At 42.6% G+C, this 21,606-nt stretch overlaps 1 protein-coding gene across 1 annotated transcript in view; it reads right to left on the bottom strand.

The window, feature by feature from the left end:
* DNAH17 (dynein axonemal heavy chain 17) overlaps positions 1–21,606 on the bottom strand; it is a 15,539,113-nt gene that overhangs the window by 1,500,825 nt on the left and 14,016,682 nt on the right. The window contains exon 73 of the mRNA XM_086931082.1: positions 5,659–5,807. Within this exon, the coding sequence (XP_086787208.1) occupies positions 5,659–5,807 (149 nt within the window). The remainder of the gene's footprint in view (positions 1–5,658; positions 5,808–21,606) is intronic.

The raw sequence follows: 21,606 nt of genomic DNA, 5'->3' as shown, positions 1-21,606 counted from the left end.
TACACTGCAAGTCCCACAATGCACAGCACAGCAATACCATGGGGAGATTGTCTTTTGGGCGGCTCCTGCCGCGTTCGTTTTGCAAATTTCACAAGCTTTTCACAGGCTTCACAGGCTTCGTTTTATTCAAGCGGCCGCTTTGATGATTATCGCTGGTGCGTTCGTTTTTTTTTTCAGGCAGAAACTGCCTTTAAGTTTAAACAATGGCCCCTGCCGCGTTCACTTTACAAGCGGCATTAGCCGCTTTGGTGTTTTAACGTTGTCGGCCCCTGCCGCGTTTGGGTTTCAGCGTTTCTATTCTCCCACGTTTGGGCTCTCGCGGCTCCCACGGCTAGCTTTGGACTCTGGCCGCCTCCTGCCGCGTTGCCTGCACAGCTCGCACTGCAGTCAATCGTCCTGTAACACGCCCTCCTCCTTCGTGTAGATTCAGTTGGACTGGATGGGTTATGTCTAAATATGGGTGTGATTTCAATGCCTATATAAGGGCAATGTGAATTGTACCTATATAAGGGCATGAATCGGTAAATTTTGCTTGATTCTAAAATGCTTCACAACAAGTCAGGGGATGTCTTAATCCGCAGGGGAACCCACCAGGGGTGCCCCTGCTCACCCATTTTATTTGCTCTATATATCAACCAGCTCGTAGAGATGCTGCTGCGGGCAGATAAAATCAAACCTATTTGCACTAGGGGGTATCAGACAAAAATTATAGCCTACGCTGATGACGTGGCAATTGTAACAACAGATCCCAAGGAGGCGCTAGATGAGATTACTTTTATAACAGGGAGGTTCGGCAGGCTATAAGGGTATAGCCTGAATAGGGAAAAAACTATTGTAGTCTGCACACAGAACGTGAAATTTGAGGATGTAAGGCGAGCAAAATCAGCAGTCTATCGAGGGGTCCGTGTCATGGCAAAAGTGGATAGGATTATTAAAGCAAATTTTGACCCATTAATTAAAACTATAGCTTTGGAATTAAAGAGGGTCGATTGGCTTCATTTTTCAATCATAGGGAGGGGTAATTTTCTAAAAATGAGTGTTTTGCCGAAATTTTTATACCTGTTCAGGTCAATTCCATTAGTTCTGGAGCTTTGGAATTAAAGAGGGTCGAAGGGCTTCATTTTTCAATCATAGGGAGGGGTAATTTTCTGAAAATGAGCATTTTGCCGAAATTTTTATACCTGTTCAGGTCAATTCCATTAGTTCTGGATGACACCATACTTAAAAACACCAACTCTATGCTCACTAATTTTGTGTGGCAGTACGGGAAGATAAGGGGGTCTATGAAATTGCTGACATTGACACAAGATCGAGGGGGGCTGGCAATCCCAAACATTACATTATATTATTGGGCAGCTCTGCTACACAAAATATCTTTTTTATTGAAGCTGGATAGAACAGACAGTAGGAGTCTGAGTGAAAGAATCCCTACAATATTAGAATTAACAGTAGGAAAAGAAGCTGCGGGGCTTCTTTTAAAACAAGTGGAGCACAGTTATTATAATAAAGTCCAGTTTAAAATCATGAACAGTGCAAGGTGTATCTGGAAAAAGATATCAAAATTTATGGGAATGCCTAGAGTTACACAATATACCCCCTTACAGCACGGGTCACTCTTTTTGAAGGACACCTATGATATTATGTTACAGGAGTGGGAGAATAAGGGTATAACTACAGTTGGAGAATTTTACGGTGGAAAACAGCGGCTGCAATTCGTGGATCTACAACAGGAGTTTGGGATACACCCTAATCAGTTTTTTTAATTCGCACAGGTTAGGAGTATCCTTACGGCATATAGACCCAGGGTGATGATCGGGAAGATTCCCCTGATGGATTTAATTAGAACTAAGTCATGTAGAATCGGGGGCATATACAATCTTCTATTGGCAGAGATGCCGGATGATTTAGAAAAGAACGAGGCATCATGGGCAGTAAAACTGAACATTCCAGATGTTGACATCTATAGGGGTTTAGAGTTATCTGCGGAAATCTATTTAGCTTCTAAGTTAAAAGCACAGCTAGATAAGGCTATATTTAACCTGTATTTTACACCGGCAAAACTCTTTTCATGGGGGAAAAGAGAGGATGATCGGTGTCCTAGGTGTGGGGTGGGCCCGGCCACATTGATACATATGATTTTCAATTGTGATGAATTGACCCTTTTAAAATCGGGGATCTCTGGCTTTTGAAGATCCCTATTTGGTAGCCATCTTGAGTTAACTGCTACACTGGCAGTCTTGGGGTATGACAGCTCTCTCAGTTGCAATAAGGAACAAGAATATTGCTTGTTTTTGGGCACATCTATATATCGAATAATGCTGGCTGCAAGATGGAAGGATAAGGAACCTCCCTCCTTCCAGATGTGGTTAGCCAGACTTTTGGGAGTCTGGAAACAGGAGGCAGCCCTATAGGCATGCAGAGGCAGGAAAGCTAGAAGCAGTGGGATAAAAATATGAGACTGCATTGCAAAGTGGAATGGGGAGGCTGGGGGGGCGCAATAATGGTAAAATCTACAATAAGGAGTAAAATAAGTCCTCTGTATGAATTAAGCATGTAGGTGTCCGCTTTTAAGATGCACATCTGAATTAAAGTTTTTTTTTCTTTAGAAGATAATCTCTCTGTATTTTAATATGAGCAATAAAAGCAATTTCTATCTTTTTGGGTCCTATTTGAATACCGTATTCCACATGCAGTAGATTATGTATATACCTGTTTGCTTTATTTTTGTTTTTGTTGTTTTTGGGGCTAATTCTCTTATTGTGAAATTGTGTATTATATATCTGTTCTATTAATTCTCATACAGTGAAACACTATGAAATTATGTATTGTATCTGTTTTTTTTTAATAAAAACAAAAAAACAAAAAGGACAATATACTCCCATCCTTCGCGGAGGGACTTTGGGGGCTGAACAGGGATAGCACAAAAATAATATTTACATGACATTGGGCATCTGTATGGCCCTGCTTCCCAAAGAGTCCTCCTTCATGCTGGGGCTCCTCCCAACACAAGGGTCCTACTTTTCATTACAGGACATTTAGCTTCTCCAGCCTTTCTCTTAAGCTGTCAGTTTTCCTATTTTTGTTGCATCATTTATCCTTTTCTCCTATTTTTACTGCTTTAGACCTGGAGTCTTTTTCTCCATCAGTTGAACATTCTGGTCATGTAATTGTGTTTTTGTTTTAGCACGTTGATACTTCTGAGCTCCCAATGATACATATTTTTAAACACTGTTAACTTCCTCTCTCCTCTGCCCTCCCCATTTTTCTCCCTTATTCTCTCCCTTCCTAGTCTTTTACTTCTCTCTTTTTTTTGTACGCTTGTTTCTGTATTGCTTCATCTTGAATTTTCAATAAAAGAGATTTGAAAAAAAGTGCAGTGACTGGGATATAAGGAAACGCTTTATATCTAAAGTGAAAGGTGCATGCACTATTTTCAAGCAGACTGCAAAGGCAGCTATGCAAACACAGTTTACAGGGGCTCCTATGGTTGACATATTACATGCTGCAGCCCATGGAAGACTTCTGGTGTACCAATGCCTTGGGTACCTCATTACTATATACTAGGGACTTACAAAGCAACCCCAGTATGCCAACTTTGGTGAGTAGAAAGCACTGATCATAGAATTTAGAGGAGAGAGCACTGCCACTCGGGTCCTGGTTCGCAGGACTCCAGTGAACTATAGTCAAAACACATTAACACAAGGCAAAAAGTGGGGGTATCTTTGCTAGAAAGAGCCTACTTTCCTACAGTAATTTTTTACTGTTCCTTACAGTAAAAGTAAAACCTGTGCTAAGGAATAGTAAAACATTCTAATGCTCCCCTCGCCAAGGGAGGAATCCCCCATGTCGAGGACAGAATTACTTTTTTCTTTTCAATGAGAAAATCCTGTTTCAAGATTTTCTCTTTCAAAAGAAAAAAAGAATACTGTTTACTGCAGGGCTGCGTCCTTCCAACATAGCTCCCGGACATAGCCCTGCAGCAAACAGCAAAATGCATTTAAGTTGGTTACTGCATATTCCTTTACTTTATAAATGATCGCCAGCTAGGTGGTCATTTATAAATCTGGTGGGTGGGGTAGTCTCGGACTGGCAGGCGTAAAAGAGACTGCTCCATCCACCAGTAATTAAATTGAGTCCACAATCCTCACAAAATTGGTTGAGAAAACCCCTGAATTGTTCTGAGACTCTCTCAACATGAACCAGAAAAACCTGGGGCTATCAATCAATTGTCAATACATGGTAAACTGGGATATGGAAGCTGTTGGCCCCTTAAAGGAACAGTGCATGTTTTCAGCTTTTCTTTGCATTCTGGCTACTTTTCCCCTGTACTCAACTTTACCCTATTGACTTTGGGTAGTGGGCTAGTGCTTCCATGCTGTCTTTTGTGTAAAATTGGGAATTATCAAAAACAACTGCCTGCACAGTCTAAGGAGGTTGTAACTACATATGCAAATGCCTGCTCTCACCCTAGTATTTGGATTTGAAGAGTGCTAAGATCCCCATGTATGTGGAGATATTCTGTGTGCATGCATGTCAATTAAGATCCTGTTACCACCGCTGAGTGTCCCCCTTTACTGCTTGTTAACCTATCACCAGCAAACTATTAAACACTGTGGGCCCGATTACGATCTCTGTTGTAAGGCCTCCAACCTTAGGTCGGAGCCCTTTTGACCGAGATCATCGGTTTCAGTTCTGCCTGGCTGATTACAGTACAGCCAGTCGGAATTGAAACTGGCCGTTCATTCTGGCTGTCTTCCGGCAGGCTCCAGGAGCCCGCCTGCCAGTTGGAGACCAGCCCGTAATCAAAATGGAAGGCTTTTCTGGCTTGTGTATTAGGATGCACGGTTTCCGGCTGGGTTTCCATGCTGGTCTTTCCGACATTCAAACCCTGTCAGAAAGCGTGTTTGGGGGCCCCTAGCAGGCACCCCTTCTGTTTTGGCCTCTAGCTGGGGGCCGAGGGAGCGCCATAGGTGCCCCCTTGTTGATCCCTGCAACTGGTGGCAGGCACCTTGAGGTGAATGCCACAGACTCCTATTCGGTCCAGTTTCCTCAAAAGGTGTTGGGAGAACGCAAGTCCGACCGACATCAAAATAAGCCCCTCAGTGTTTTGGCTAACCAATTCCTAACTTCAGTACTCCAGGCCTTCTAGCACTGAGAAAAAGCAACCTTATTGACAAATATTCTGCCCGTTTGTCATATGCCCCTTTATTTGAGGAAAAGAATGTGCTATGTGAAAAAAAACTTGCCTTTGACACTGATGTCAAAGGCAAGGTTTTTTTCACCATGGGTATGGAGTTTGGTTAAAATCAGACTTCTGTCAATTAAAAATTAACCAAGAGACAATTTCTGCAGTCCTGCAATTTAGACAATCTAAACAGACCCAATGAGGTTGACGAGCAAAGAGGAATCCTGAAAGTATGTGATAGTTTATAAGCCTAGACCTAGCATTTTGTCATTTAATATTTTCATACTGAAGATTTAAGCATTCTGATATTTAATATGGTGTCACGGGGCTAAGAACCTAAGAAGAAATCATGCCTCAAATGTTCAATAGGGAATCAAAGCTTCCAACCATATTGGTATAAATGTGCATATAAAGTACAATTGACAGCTTCAAAGTGAGTTAAAATATTAGGGTCTGATGCTTTAATAACTTACCAATTGCTTCCACATCTTTTAGAGGGTCCACTCCAGGCGATAGGATGAAGAATATTGGAGTTGTTGGGCTGCTCTCCCCATAGGACCTGACAAACTCAATACTTCGTCCCTCTACGTATTTAGTTCCTAGTTTTTCTTCCACAAAATTTCTGAATGAATAAAATTTAGAAAAAGAATACACACTCATTAACTACAGGCTGCTGTAACAACTCTCATTCTTTAAATACTACATTGTTTTGGCAGTGCCAGGATGAGGTATAGCACATTGATGAAATGGTCTGTTGCATTCACTAAAAGGTGTGTTCTTTTGTTATGTCCAGGATGAGAGGTAGATGCAATTCAGAGCTATCTTAAAATGAAGATACAAAGGTAAAGTAGGGTTAAAAAGGAAAGCATCTGGGAGGTTTCTTTCATTTCATGCTTTCATGAATGTTATATTTATTCTGCAGTCATACTCCAGCATTGGTGTGCAGAGTCATGCATACGTTTCAAATGTTCCCATGTAGCAGATGAGGATCCTGCACCATTTTAATTATAATTAAATATATTAATAGAATATCTACGAAACTGGGAACCACACTGTTACCTGTTTTCTTTAAATCACAAAGACTATAAAACATTGCATCTGGCTGCCAAGTTAGATTTCTTTGAGCAGGAAAATATTTCCATGCACAATTTGAGACATGTAAAGACAAAAGGCATGCTTGGAAGATGCCAATGGTAAGGAACCAATATTACTGACCAGTAATTTCATTTAAGTGTTAACTTTCCACAGATTTCCGATGTTTCTAAATAAGCCATCTAACAGAGACAATTTGAAAATGAGTATCAGAAACATGTTTAAGTTGCCTTCCTTCTGTAAATCATTTCTGATAGATACACACCTAACTGCCAATTCCTCATCTTGAAATATCTCCAGGCGCCAGAATTGATGTGAAACCTTTTACAATTCACATGCAATGTGGCACTTTTGTCCTGTAGCGCCTATAAAAAGTATACAGGATCTGCGTGCTTAGACAACATACACAGTAGGATTGGTGTTGGACTGACTCTGAACACCCCCACCGGGTATGTTGGCCTTTTGTATCAACTAGCTCACAGTGCCACTAGAATCTCCTCTTACCAAGGAGAGAATAGTTCCTGGCAACCATCGAACATGACAACCCTGATCCCTCAGGACCGTGGAAACCTTTTGCTCAGTCATTCGTGTGTACTTAGTCTGTCTCAGAGAGATATACTGAATAAACAGACTGGGTGTTTTCAATAAGCATTTATTGAACAGTTGTTATTCTGGTGTAGAATAGATGAGCTGCAACCACTGTTAGACAGAATAAGAGCTAAATGATCAGCAGTACTATAAAGGTAAATGGATGGTATAGTTCTACCATCTTACTATAATCATAAATATATTCAAGTATATAACACGCATGATAAAAAGAGGCATACTCCTACGATGTCTCCCTAACTATATGTACCTACATGTACCTTGTCTGTGTGTAGGTGTTAAGCCAAGAATCCCTCTAAGATTTAGTCAATCCTGTTACCAGAAGTGAGAGACTGTGGGACCCCGTCCTGGTCTCGAGTTGGACACCCAGCTAGCAATGTTAGACCACTGAGAGCTAGAGTGTCTGTATGCAGGAACCTCAGCGTCTCTGGTCAGTGTGTCGGCCGAGAAGTCTCGGTCTCCTCTGTCTTATCTTAGCAAGAAATGATGTTTATATATATATATATATAACCATAGGTCTCCCCAGGGGTCCTACCTTGCTGTGTTACTGTGTCGGCCTAAGGATGACGTTGGGCATTAACTTTATACATAGATTTCATACAGGAGATTGTAGTCCTTCAGTGCTTCCAAGAATCCTCATACATAATGTACGAGATTTCGAACTAGGGAAAACCTGTGTTCTGAATGCAGTGTAATATCTAGGTAAAAGGTAAGTCCCTGTAAACCGTGACAAGTGTAATGTAGGGAGGAATATAGGTGAAGGGTAACAAAGTAACAGGGCCTATATTATGGTACCTATATGGAATATAGCACACACCCCTTTTCCGAATAGACGAGATAGTTAAATTATATACGTACTACTAGGTGGACTTGATACTTGTATGAAAATATTTAAAACATTAGATTTTTGTTGTGTTAAAAAACATTGTATTAAAAAGTTAAAAAGAGTTCTAAAAGTGTTAAAAAAGAGAAAATATTAGAAATTGACACTTAAGCTACAGCTCTCATACGTCTGTAGGTATAGTCCAAACTACTACAAGCATTTGAAAGCCATACATGCTTATTTATTTCAATTTTGATACGAAGTTCTAATTTTCTGTTTGTTTTCCAAAAGTCGTATTTGTTTCCCGAACATGATGGGCCAAATGAGACAAATGTTTATGTGTCCTTGCTGGTAGACACAACATTTTTGTTGCTTGCCTCCGCAGTTGACAGTCCCTGTAACACCTCGCAGATTATGTCAATTGAGGACAGATGATCCGTACTGTCCTCAGCTGGGGCAGCCTGTGCGCCATCCAAGGCCTGGATGTCAGAGGAGGAGCCGGTGTCCATACCAACAGGAGCTGTTACTGCCTGAGATGGCTCTAGGAATGTCGCCTTCAACATAGAAATACGCTGGATACAGCAAAACATGGGCCTTTATCGGGTCCAGTAAAGCATCAACGCCCGGTTGAGCACATGATGGGAGTATCAGACAGAGATCCAACACGCATTCTTCTCCGCAAAACAGGCAACGAAGGACAGGTAAGATCGAGTCCATCCAGATGGGTCTAGATGAGAAGAACCAAGAAGCACTTAGTTCCCTTAGGTGAAGTGTGCCTAGAAGTTGTACCATGCGATCACAGTATTTTCGCTCCAGGAGTACGTTTCCATCTCCTTGATGACTGGGACGTCCATTCCGTAGCAGAAAAATGACAGTCAGGATACCTGCTATCAGAAACTGTATCAGCGGCAGCCGTCCAAATATGCTTCCAAATATGGAGTGTATAAAGTTTAGTATAACTCCAAGGACCGTCTGTAAGGTGCTTAATAGTCCAGAACCTATGGTCTTAAATAGGTGGACGATGCCTGTCATACCAGACATGTTAAAGATACGATTTACCATTTCTGCAAAATGAAAGGGGCAATTTGTACGTATAAGGGCCTGTATCTCTGCCGGAGATCAAAGGGGTCTCGAGTAGAGGTTAAGGGTACAGATTTCTGTATACGCATGGCTTTTCATTAAGCTTAAAGCATCAAGCTATATTAGAGAAACATTTAGTGAAGGCCATAACGGTGCCTCCCTGACTGTATGTGTTGGTGGAAACAATACTTGCATACAGCAATTTACCAGATATGCGATGCCTGGAAGCATTCCACAGCAACCGTGATCGTTCAGCATCAAGTAACTCTCATTCGAAAGTAGCCTGAACACTGGAGTGATCACAGCAGCTGGAGCACCCTTTAAGTGACAGGATAAGTTTGCTACAGAACCGTTAAAGGCCCCACGAAGCATTATATCCTGGCATATAAGTGATCAACTTAAAGCATTCTCGCAGTTAGTACCGCTTAGCAACACTACTCCGGCATCAAAATCTGTACGGTAATTCCCAAGATTCCTTAATGAATTCCCTACCCATTTCTTCATATCTGCCTGCCTGCATTTGTTCAAGGCAATATTGGAATTGAAATGTTATGTGGCAATATATTAACCATTCCATGGACAGTGACTCTGCCACTGTAAATGCAAATCTATCCAGTTTTTCAATATGCAGCATTGTATATTTTGATCCCCTTTGTGCCATTTCTATCTGTTTTCTGTCAGAAGAAACAGGGACGTACTGTTTACGAAACACCAAGGCACATAGCCTGCGCACAAAGATTGCACTGTCCAGCTTAATAACGTAATAGAAGGCAATTGTGATTGTCCGTGTTGTAATATGGACAAATCCTGTTATAGTACATCAATAGTATAAGATACCATGTTGCCCAGTGAATATATCCTGGTGCTCATTGTCATTAACCCGTAACCGACCACCGCTAGAGCTTTCTCTAGATTTATACGATCTCTTTCTTGTAATCTTTATGCGGCCTCTTGTTGTGATATTTTTCAAATCTCATTGTAGACAGCATAAGAGAAACGTTTGTGATGTGGCTTCCTAGGACCTAATAAAAAATCCTGTTGGTCCACATTCTTTGTAAGTAAGGATAAGTGCTGTTTCACATGTGTGAGTGTTGAGGTCTTTAGCCAATCGAGGCATAACTTCCCAACCCTGTATGTTGTCACTACCCCTGGGTGTTGTTTCTGTAAGTAGCGTGAATCTGGCCTATTGATACTAAATCCTTTAGTTTTACCCAAGAATCTTTCCTGACAGTTATTGGTGTCTACAGGCCAAAGCAACCATCCCTTCCAATCAGAGTCTAATCCATTATATTGCATGATGTTATCTAGTGTAACCTCTTCTTGTGATGTTATCTTACCCTCAGTGTGAGATGGTGTGGGCATCAGAGGTGTATTCAAACCTTTGTTCCTGGCTAATCCAAGACAGGTCGTTTGTTGCACGATTTCATTCAAAAACATTATTTGCTGAGGGATAAGGCATGCTCTAAATAGTGCCTCTGATCCCTGGACCTGCCAGTCTCTAGTACCCCAGACAGATTTTAAGTCGATGGTGTCTTTCCGTAAGTCGAAACCTTGTTCAGACAATTGGGCAATAAAGGAAGCTGAATAAATCTGTTTGGTGTTCGTTACATATTTTTCTGTGCTGGTGTTGGTGCAACCTTAAAATAATATGAGTCTGGGTCTGACTTGTTAAACCCTGAAAAATACGGAACTTTCTGTGCAAATGTTTTTGAACTGCTTTTCAGTAGTGTTGGGCAATGTTCCCTTTGGTGGTATGCGAAAACATTTCTGGGATTAGCCGATTTATGCAGAAAGTGATGACCATAATGTTGATAGCAATACATTGTTTCATAGTCTGATGTGCCTTCTAACATTTCATTATTAGAAAAAGCAGCAGATTTTTCTAAATCAGACAACATATTATTTACAGTTTCATAATCCCAATCATCGAAAATGTACTGGAGGTAATGATATCACTCAATGAAATTTTAAATAAATATGGTATTTTTAAAAGTTATGGCGGGCCAAATATATTGTAATCAAGCTTGTCCCATACTCTACAGTCAGGTGTAGGAACTGCTGTAATGCTCACTGATGATGTAGCAGGGATTCCGTTCTCTTACAGAACTGTGCATAGAGATCAGGAACCTCAGTGAATTAGGATGGCCCAAAACTCACCTCAGTACCCAAAATCCCCTTACCGAGCTAGCTACAGTGTCTCATTGGTCATAACAAACTCCCAATGTTTAGACAAACCAGAACATGAACTTAGAATACCTCAGGTATCGTGGAACACATGAACACTCTTTCGCTATATAATCATTTCAAACCAAAATGTGGAGTAAATGAGGACACGTGCATATTTGAAATATTTATTTACTAATGCAGGGTTCTCAAACGCAGTATCTTATATAATACAAGCAAACATATTATAAGAAACAAAGTTATCAGCATAGTTACTAGTCCATAAAAATCGAACAGTGACAGCATACTAAGATGCTGAAATGAATAGGAATTAACAACACCTATTTCTCACCCTCCCAAATTAGCATAGTATATTATATCTATGAAGGTCTCTTTTGGGTTTTAGCAGGGCGGGCCCATACCTCAAAATCTCAGTGGCAGAGGATCACATCATCTTCCACCAGCTCTCTGCATGCGAAGCACCATCAAGTGTGTTACGTGTGTTTTCAGCAAAGCAATATAAAACCCGCTTAAAGACAAATTTTGGCAGCAGCTGCATTTGTGTTATGTCTAGGAAGGTGCGACGATCAGACCTCACAACAACACTGTGTAGAGTTATCCTTGGAGGCTTCAGCACTCACTGTGCTGACAGTGTACCAAGCAAAACTGATATCAGAGTAATAACATATTATTCTCAAGTAAATTACAACGCTCTTCTAGGTTGAAAGCTAAAATAACAATTATGTGTCGTGTGCAAAATGAAGCAAAAGGAAACATGGCGTTTAAACATTTAATAAGCTCATGCTAACTTAACACAGTATATAGAAAAGAAGTAGCTATATGACACCCCCCCAATGATCCGAGCACGGTCAAGGTAAGATAAGGCAAGACCAGAATAGGAGCATAACATGAAAGCAGAGTTCAATAATAATGAGCTAAGGTAATTTCCAAAAGCAGATGCGACAACCTTACAGCGGTCAAACTAAAAAGCTCTAAGCTTTTTAATTCAATTTTTCCACTTTCACTCAAGTCAATAGGCCTGGGGTTTGAGGGAGAAAAATAAAATTGTACACAAAAAGGACCCAAAAACAATGCAATCAGGAACGTGCTATTAGCAAAAGTTCAGAAGGCCTCTCAGGATAGGACTGAATATGCAAAATATGCAGCAACAGCCTCCAGCATGAAATCACTGTCATCATCCGAAAACTGTTCAGCCATCCAATTTATTAGTGGGAAAGGACATAGCTGCTCCTCCAGCACTGGATCCTCTAGCATTATCAGAGGACAACTCGGTGGGTTCTCAAGAAAGCTCTGTGCCAAGAACTCATGCGCTGCTGCGAGTATGTCTCAATGACCCACTAGTCCATGCATCGCTGCCAAGGCCATAATCCTTTCGCCAGAACAAATCAACTCGTGAGCAACTACGGGACTCATCAGGTGATTAAAATCGACATCAGGAGACACCGTCTAGCAGAGACACAAATCAATGGCCCAGTCGAAATCGCAGCTCAGGCAATGAAACACAGGCTGGACGCATGTGAAATAGGAAAACCGAAACGATAATCTAAATGCCGTGCTTAAAGTCGCAAGCGTCAGTGCGCCATAGTAATCAAGCATCCGGTTGCAAAACAGTGGCAGGAGGGGCTGTGCAGCTTCTAACGCAGAACGGGCATCCATGTTTAACAAAACAAAATATCACCAGAACGCCTGCAGCCAACGCTAGCAAAACAGGGAAGCCACCAAACAGGCTTGAAAATATAGAATGAAAAAATGCAGGGATGACTCCAAATATTTTCTCGAAGGAAGTCACGAGACCACTGCTAACTAATTTAAAAAAGTGTGCGAGGCCAGAAGTGGAGGAGGCATTAAAGATCTGATGAACCAGCTCGCTGAAATGTAATGGCAAATCAGTATTCAAAAGCGCCTGCACCTCTGTGCGAGTGTTAGCTATGTGAAGGACAAATGTTTCTCGGGCCGAACACAGGGCCACCTCTTTTTGAGACAAAAGGGCTCTTATTCTACTCATACCATTGAACTCTGCCTTCAAAGTTGGGATGCGCAGCCAGATGGAAACATCTGAATTCCCATTTGTAGGAGGATACAGAACGTTTTTGCAACACACCACACGTTCTGATACTGTTACCACATAAGCGATACCTTTAATTAACCCACAACAGTCTTCGTTATTCAACAGTAAATAACTGCTGTTTCCCAGTAATGTGAAAGTTGGAACGATTGCGGGAACCGGAGTACCCTTCAAAACACAGGCTAAATTCGGCCGGTCCTGGTTACAAGAACCGTGCACCTGGATGTGTCTGCATATCAATGAATGATCAGGTGTCTCTGTGCATTCCTCCCCCTTAAGATAAACTTCGTTCTCGTCTTTCAGGCACCTATAAGTGAATGGAAGCAACCATGCCTCATGGAGAAACGAGCTACCTAATGGTTCATATCTTCCTATTGCAATATATTGCATACAATTTGTAAATTTGTATAAGGCAAATGGTAATGTGATTAACCCGTGGATAAGCCACGTTGCAGCAGTGGCCTCAGCCACAGAAAACGGTAAAGATTCCAACCTATCAATGTGTAACATGGAAAAGGATGCATCACGCATTGAAAGCATGCGCTGTTTGTCTGTCAAATTAAATGGGGCAAAGAGGGAGGACACGTTCATGTAATTCCAAGGCACCCTACCAGCCTTAAGCGTCTGCAGGGTCCACGCAAATTGCATAATAGAACGCAATTGATTTTGACCATGGTATAACACAGACACTTCATCATGTACAATATCAACAACAGAAGATACAATATTATTCAACGTGTAAATGCGTGAAGAAATGTTAATACTGTTATCCACAACTGCAAGCACTTTTTCCAAATTAGCTTGATCAATTGCTCTGAGGCGCTTAGCAGCCTCAACCTGGGAAGTTTTCCAGATTTCATTGTAAATCGCAAAAATCCATCTTTTAGATCTACCACTAACCGGGCCTTTTATGAAATCATTTAAATCCACATCATCAGTCAGCTTGGATAGATGTAATTTAACTGCAGCCAATGTAGAATGTTGAAGCCAATTCTGACACAATTTGCCTACCGAGTAAGTAGTGACTGAATGGTCAGTCTCAAATCGCAGATCAGGCCTGCCTTGTGTAAATCCTTCAGCTAAACCCAGAAAGCGATGTTGGCAAGAATCAGAACTTCTGTGCCACATCAGCCAACCCTTCGGATCCAAACTGGATACATTAAAGGATGAATTGTGCAACAGTGTTTGCAATTCTAGAATGGAAAACTGTGTAAAATTATTCCAACTGGAATATTCTTCCAAATCAGGGATAGTAGGGGTATTTAATTCTTTAGAAGTAGCCAATACAAAGCATGTTGTCTGGAAATTGGTAGAATTTAAAAACAACATATGCTTTGGGATGAGACATGCACGGTGCAAAGCCTCAATGCCTTGTACCTGCCAACTTTTAGAACCCCAAACAGATTTAAGGTCAATGGTTTCCTTCCATAACTGGTAGCCCTCTACAGCTAATTTGTCTAGAAAGGACTTTGAATACAACAATTTAGTATCGTAAGTCTAACTTTGGACATGGACTTTTGGTCATTTTAAAATAAAAGGACTCAGGACTTGATTGATTAAAGTCGGTAAAATAAGTGTACTTTTTCAAAAATGTACTAGAGCTGCCTTGTAACGGTGCTGGGCAATGTTCCCACTGTGTATAATTTACAGTACCCCTTCTGGAACTCGTCTTATGCAGATAATGGTTACCAAAATGTTGAAAGCAAAATAATTCACCATAATTAGCAGAATCTAAATATAAATCTTCAGCATCAAAGGCAGCATAAAAGTTCAAATCAGAGAATAATGATTCTACGGCCTGAATATCCCAATCATCTGAACGTATGTTTTGTTTCACCACATCCCCCATGTTCACCCTGAGCACATTAGGAACATTAACCACTTCAGTAGGGCCATGGATTTGAAATTTAACTGCATTCCACACAATCCCATCAAGAACAGGCCAAGCAGTGATGTTAACAAAACTCAAGTCTCTCTTCAGTCTGTGTGATGAATGTGACGAGGAAAGGGGGGCCAAAGTTCCATTAAGATGCCGAATGCATGTTCTCTCCTCGACATAGTGTCCATCGATAAGACGGAAAAAATAAAACACAAAACTAATTGACATAAAAAGGTAAACCAAAAAAAGTACCAGCCAAATATATGTCCAAGGAGGGATCAAAAAATGTTTTTTAAATAAAGTGACATAAACTGCAAAACGTGAGGGTTTTTTCGAATTTACTGAAACAGAGTCAAATGAGAATCTGGATTCTATGGCCAAACGTGTTTGCAAATCAGGCATCGATAAATCAACTGGATAGGTGTAATTTAGGTCATCGATGTTATTAACAGGTAAAGTACTTAATAAAGGATTGGAAACAGCAGGCATCTCAAGGGGCACTCCAGGCTCAGCATTAGAAGTAGTGGCCAAAACAGAATTTCTCACAATCGAAGGACAGGAGACTGCCGGTGTCATACTACGAAGAATCGGCCACCCTGTGTATCTTGACATTGTCAATTGAGATAAACCTGTTTCCCTTATGACCTGGAAGTGGTGGTAAAATGACTGTTCTTGTGCCCTTCACTCCAAGAACGGGAACCGGAGCTCGATAGGAAGGACCAAATTCTTTCTTGTTATCGATCTTCTCTCGAACCAGTTCTCCAACTTTGGGTAGCCAGCCAACTACCGGGATCTGCAACGCATCATCCGATGTGGAGGGCAAATGTTCCTTTGCAAGACTGTCTCTGGTCTTTTGTAGATCCTGTAAAACATTGCAATGTTCATCTACGTCAAAGGCCGTGTCTTGGGCCACGCAGTCTAGACCGTCGAGGTCAGGGACATACATCTTGATACCAAAGAGCATTTCGTACGTGGTCCGCCCACCCAGAGACCTTCTAGGGAGATTATTAAGAGCACGCTGCACGCCATTGAGATGGGCCAACCAGTTCCTGCCAGTGCCTATAACTCGTGTTGTCAAAAATTGCTTTAAGCCACGGTTCATTCGTTCCACTTCACTATTACCCTCAGGTCTGTATGGAGACGAAAACTTGACTTGGACCCCCAACGAAATCATAGCATCCTTATACGCGAAAGCCGGACCCTGATCCGAATGGAAGGTACCACAGGCAAAAATCCCTACAAAGACACGCAAATCTCTTATGACAGTCTGTGAATCGGCGCTGCGATGGGGCCAGACCCACACAAAGAGTGTGCATGAATCAACTGCTACTAAGATGTACTTATACGCAGTATCAGAAGAAAAGGACCACAGTGATCTAAATAAATGCAACCCAGTGGTTTATTAGATCTGTACAACTGTGTCTGAGGCGGACGCGCAGCTGTCGAAGGCTTAATCTGCTGGCAAATGTCACATTGAAGGACATAGTCGCGCGTCTGTTTGTACAGTCCCCGCCACCAGAAACGTTGTTGTAGCTGAGTTACAGTGGCCTAGACGCCCGCATGCGCAGACGCCACACCTTTATGCGCCGCTGTAATCAACGTAGCCCTGCGATCCAAGTTGGGAATCAAGCGTTCCCCAACATCAGGTATTTTCACATAAGGAACCTTATCGGGACTTAAGTGGTATGTGTACTTCAAAGGTAACCCCGTAGAAAATGTACCTCCCTTCTAAGTGGCAGCTACAGCCGCCAAGATGTCATCATCTATTTTACTTTTGGACCATGCAACTGCTGCAACTAAATATTTCGATACCGCTGATTTCGCCGCTTCATCAGCAAGCGAATTGCCGACAGCGTGGACTCCAACATGCTGATGGCCAAGAGTATGAATCACAAACACAAGTGGCGACTTCTCCTTAAATTCAGCCACCCGGACCCAGATCATCTTATGTTTTATTGTGCTACCCTTGGAATCACGAAAGTGATTCTGAATCCAAAAGAACAAGTTCTCATTGTAAGACTGGCCACAGTAGTAAGAATCACTTACAATCAAAGTCTTCACACTAGGATCAGCGTACTCCAATGCAAGCATCAGAGCACGAAGTTCCGCTAATTGTGCGGTGCAGTCCCCTAGTGTCTGTGTGTGCACGACACTGGACTTGAACTCATCGTTCACCATGGCACCGACCACAATGGCGCATGCGGAAACGAAGGCATGTTTAGAGCCATGCGCAACCTGCGCCGAACCATCCGTGTAAATGATGCAATGGAAATCCTCCAAAGGTCGCAGGAGCCGGAAGAACAAATTCATACTGTAAGTACTCCTGCGACCGTAATGAGGCATCAAAAATAAACGTGACATCCTGGGACGTCAAGGATGCAGCCCATTGAATCCACCGAGGGTGCAAAGCTTTGGGATTTTGTACACTGGCTTTCGTTACTGCCTCCAAGGCAGGACACGGGGTAACAACCAACATGCGTTTTCCCTGTGACAGGGCACGTTCTTTAAGAATTGCCATCTGCACAGCCGTTAAAACCTTCTCCAAAGTGGAAAATCACATTTCAGCCGAAGTGTACAAGTGTGACTTGTAAGCAATAGGTACTGTGTCTCCCTCATTAAAAGTTAGGTACGTGAAACCCACCGTCCCAGGGATAATTCTTATCACCAGGTTGGTTTGGTTATCACGAGTCTGTAAGAATTTAGAAGCGAGCAGATCAGCTTGCAAAAATTGCAGTATAGCAGAATGCTCAGGCAGCCAGCATGATTTGGAAAAAAGATGGTTGTATCAAAGCATACAAAGGCTTGATATGCTGGGCATATTCCGGAATGTATGTCCTTCCGAAATTCAAGAAGCCCAGTAAAGATTGTAGTTTTTTCAGTGTTGTCGGAGCTGCCAGCTGTGCATATTTCTCCAGGAAGTGAGGAGCCAAACCTTTACCTTCATTGTTGAGCTCGTAGCCCAGAAACAACACTGTGTACTCTGCAATGTGCGATTTTGCAAAGTTAAATTTGTAACCCATATTTGCAAAGGTACAAATTATTCCGTTGACTCAACACAGATGCTCCCAAAGTTCGTCGTCTGTGAGATATATGTCATCCACATACGAACATGCATCCGGGTCGATTCTCTCCAAAAGAGAGACTATGCGGGCAGTAAAAATCCCAGGACTATTTTATTCTGAGCTGCAGGTGGAAAGCGCCGGGACACTCTTTTCGAGTAGCCGTGCGCTATACAAGAACGCTGTAACATAACATAACATAACATAACATAACATAACATAACATAACATAACATAACATAACTATTCTTATAGCCCATATGCAAACGCCAAAACTGTTTTTGGACACCGCCGCACGTGATGGAGGTCCATTGGGAACTTAGACCATCCAATCTATGGAAATAAAAACCATTGGAAATGTCAAGCGTGGGTTTAAAGCGCTTACACACAAGACTATTCACTAGGGCAGAGCCGTGAGTATTCTGTACTGCACAGTTACGGCAATGGGAGTTTAAATGCCGGTAATCCAACACCAAACGATACGAAACGTCTGGCTTGTTTACAGTAAAAAGAGGGTTATTTATCGGTGACACACGTTTCAATTACACCTAGATATTCCAATTGTTCAAGGATTGCCGCGACGGAAGCTTTGGCTTCACGTCGTATGGGATATTGAGGTTGAGGCTGCGGCTGAGACCGTAAAGGAATTTCGTGGCTCGGGGACAATTTATCCCAACCACATTGATTGCGGTACACAGCCGGCGCTAGAGCCAGAGCCCACTCTTCTGCAAAATGCAGCGCATCCTCCTTCGAGACTATGTTCGCGAAACTGGGGAGGATTACCTCCTCCCCTCGCAGTGCCGCAAGAACAAAAGGTGGGGGGCAGTCAGCCTCAGAAAGCAAAATGTCATACATAGACGAAAGATTTTCCCAAAATACCCCTTTTATGGTTCGCTGTATGTCACCTTCGATTAACAGGACAATTTCAAAATGTCTATCAGGGGGAGCAACTCTTGTATCAGCTGTTTCTATCACAACATAAATATCGGTCGCTGTCACCTTCAGTAGTGGACGCAGGGCCTCTCTCACTATGGTAATCTCCGCCGCGCTGTCCAGCAAGGTCAGAGCCCACGTCAGATTCCGAAGCCACGTTCTCACTATCTGTGGCGTATCGATGCGCTGTTAAAGCTGCGACTTTCTTCTTGGCAAACATTGGTCTTTTCGGCGTCAAGCCGTCCTGCTTTCCTGCACCGTCTTTCGAGCGGGGCTGGTCACGTCCTTGTTGACCACCCGACGCCTGCCGCTCCCTCCACCACCGGTCGTCGAGGCCGATGAGTCCTGAAAGGAACGAGGAGAGCGTTGATCAGAAACCTGAAATCGATCAGGAGGTTTAATCGTCGCGCGATCGCGCAAGTCATAAACACGTTCCGACTGCACAGGCAACGGAGACGCAGAGCGAGAAACCTGTGTTTGTTGTTGTTGCTTCTGCTTTCCCTGTTTTTGTTTCTTAGGCCAATTCTGTTTCTTGGACTTGGGCTGAACGTCTGTTTCCGAAGCTTGGCCCTGGGGTTGCTTTTTCTCCTTAACAGAAAAAGGCTTAACACCCTTACTATTGCGACCCACGGTTTTATAAGCCGCCACAATAATCCTCGCTAACTGTTGGGGTTTTTCGGCCTCGGGAATCGCAGCCAAAGCGTTCGCTACCTGAAAGTTCACTGCATCCCCCTTGACATTAGCAAGGATCAGATCGAAAACCACATCAAAGGTGCCACACAGGCGCATACCCAACTCGACCGCAGACTCCGGTCCGTGATCATCTTGAACACGTTTGCCGTGGACCGTGGACTGTAGGCAGGAAAGCCATAGACGGAGTGCCGTAGCACCTTGCATAGACCGCTGCAAAAGTCTTACCCTAGGTCTCACAGTCAACGAGTACAAGGGCCAAATCTTTTGGCAAACTAAGCGTCAGAATCCTGTGTTTTTCACCAGGAGTCGTATTAGGAAATACAGCTTCCAGCTGGTCAAATTTCTCAGCAAGCCAGAAAGGAAAATCATCCTTATCCAGGCGCTTCTTGCCCATTACAGCATTGACCATCACGGGACTGAGTTTCAAACTACTCTGTCCGGCCGGAAGCGCCGCACCCCCCGGGGGCCCACCCGGAAGATTACGGCCAATGTAGTGCACTAAGGCTCTAATCACGGCAATGGAGACCACATGTAGTCTACGAAGTTCAGCTAGGTTACAATTGCCGTGTAGAGGATGAGGAGTAAATCCAGCCAAAACAGGCCAACTTGCGCCTGGAATGGACAAAGGACCTAACCTCGGAGTGGACAAAGAATGGAGTAGGGCGCCACCAAACCAAACTTGATGCTGCCAAACATCAATAGGAACCTCATGTGCCCTGTAAGGAGTATATTCATTCGGTACAGCAGAGGGAGTGTATGTGTGGAACACACCAGAATTAGCGTCCACCGCCGGAAATGTCACCCACGAATAAAATAGTTTGTATGGGTAAGCAGCATCCGCACTCACCACCATGATCACAGCCAAACCTTCCACGGGTACATTGTAATTCAGCAAATGATTGCGCACCACAATGCCACTATGCTGCGGAATGTCCACGGGATTGGCCATGACAGCACAGGAACGTAGAAAAACCAAGGAAACTTTGTAGCACAACTGGGTAGTAATTCAAGGAAACTGTTTTAGTAAGATTCAAGCTTGAAAAGACCTATTTCACAAATAGGTAGGTTTGTTCCGACACCACCGTTTTCCAGAAACGACAGTGAAGGGGTTAAGGATTGAATGATATACTACTCGAGTGTCATGATATAATGCCAGCAAAGTATGGGCGCCATGTAGCGGGAATTCCGTTCTCCTACAGAACTGTGCATAGAGATTTGGAACCTCAGTGAATTAGGATGGCCCAAAACTCACCTCAATACCCAAAATCCCCTTACCGAGCTAGCTACAGTGTCTCATTGGTTATAACAAACTCCCAATGTTTAGACAAACCAGAACATGAACTTAGAATACCTCAGGTATCGTGGAACACATGAACACTCTTTCGCTATATAATCATTTCAAACCAGAACGTGGAGTAAATAAGGACACATGCATATTTGAAATATTTATTTATTAATGCAGGGTTCTCAAACGCAGTATCTTATATAATACAAGCAAACATATTATAAGAAACAAAGTTATCAGCATAGTTACTAGTCCATAAAAAGCGAACGTTGACAGCATACTAAGATGCTGAAATGAATAGGAATTAACAACACCTATTTCTCACCCACCCTAATTAGCATAGTATATTATATCTATGAAGGTCTCTTTGTGGTTTTAGCAGGGCGGGCCCATACCTCAAAATTTCAGTGGCAGAGGATCACATCAACTTCCACCAGCTCTCTGCATGCGAAGCACCATCAAGTGTGTTACATGTGTTTTCAGCAAAGCTATATAAAACCCGCTTAAAGCCAGATTTTGGCAGCAGCTGCATTTGTGTTATGTCTAGGAAGGTGCGAAGATCAGACCTCACAACAACACTGTGTCGAGTTATCCTTGGAGGCTTCAGCACTCACTGTGCAGACAGTGTACCAAGCAAAACTGATATCAGAGTAATAACATATTATTCTCAAGTAAATGACAACGCTCTTCTAGGTTGAAAGCTAAAATAACAATTATGTGTT

Source organism: Lissotriton vulgaris, chromosome 7 (assembly GCF_964263255.1).
Source record: "Lissotriton vulgaris chromosome 7, aLisVul1.2, whole genome shotgun sequence".
Taxonomy (NCBI): domain Eukaryota; kingdom Metazoa; phylum Chordata; class Amphibia; order Caudata; family Salamandridae; genus Lissotriton; species Lissotriton vulgaris.
Note: the sequence above shows the minus strand (reverse complement) of the source record. Positions and strands in the feature narration are given on the sequence as shown.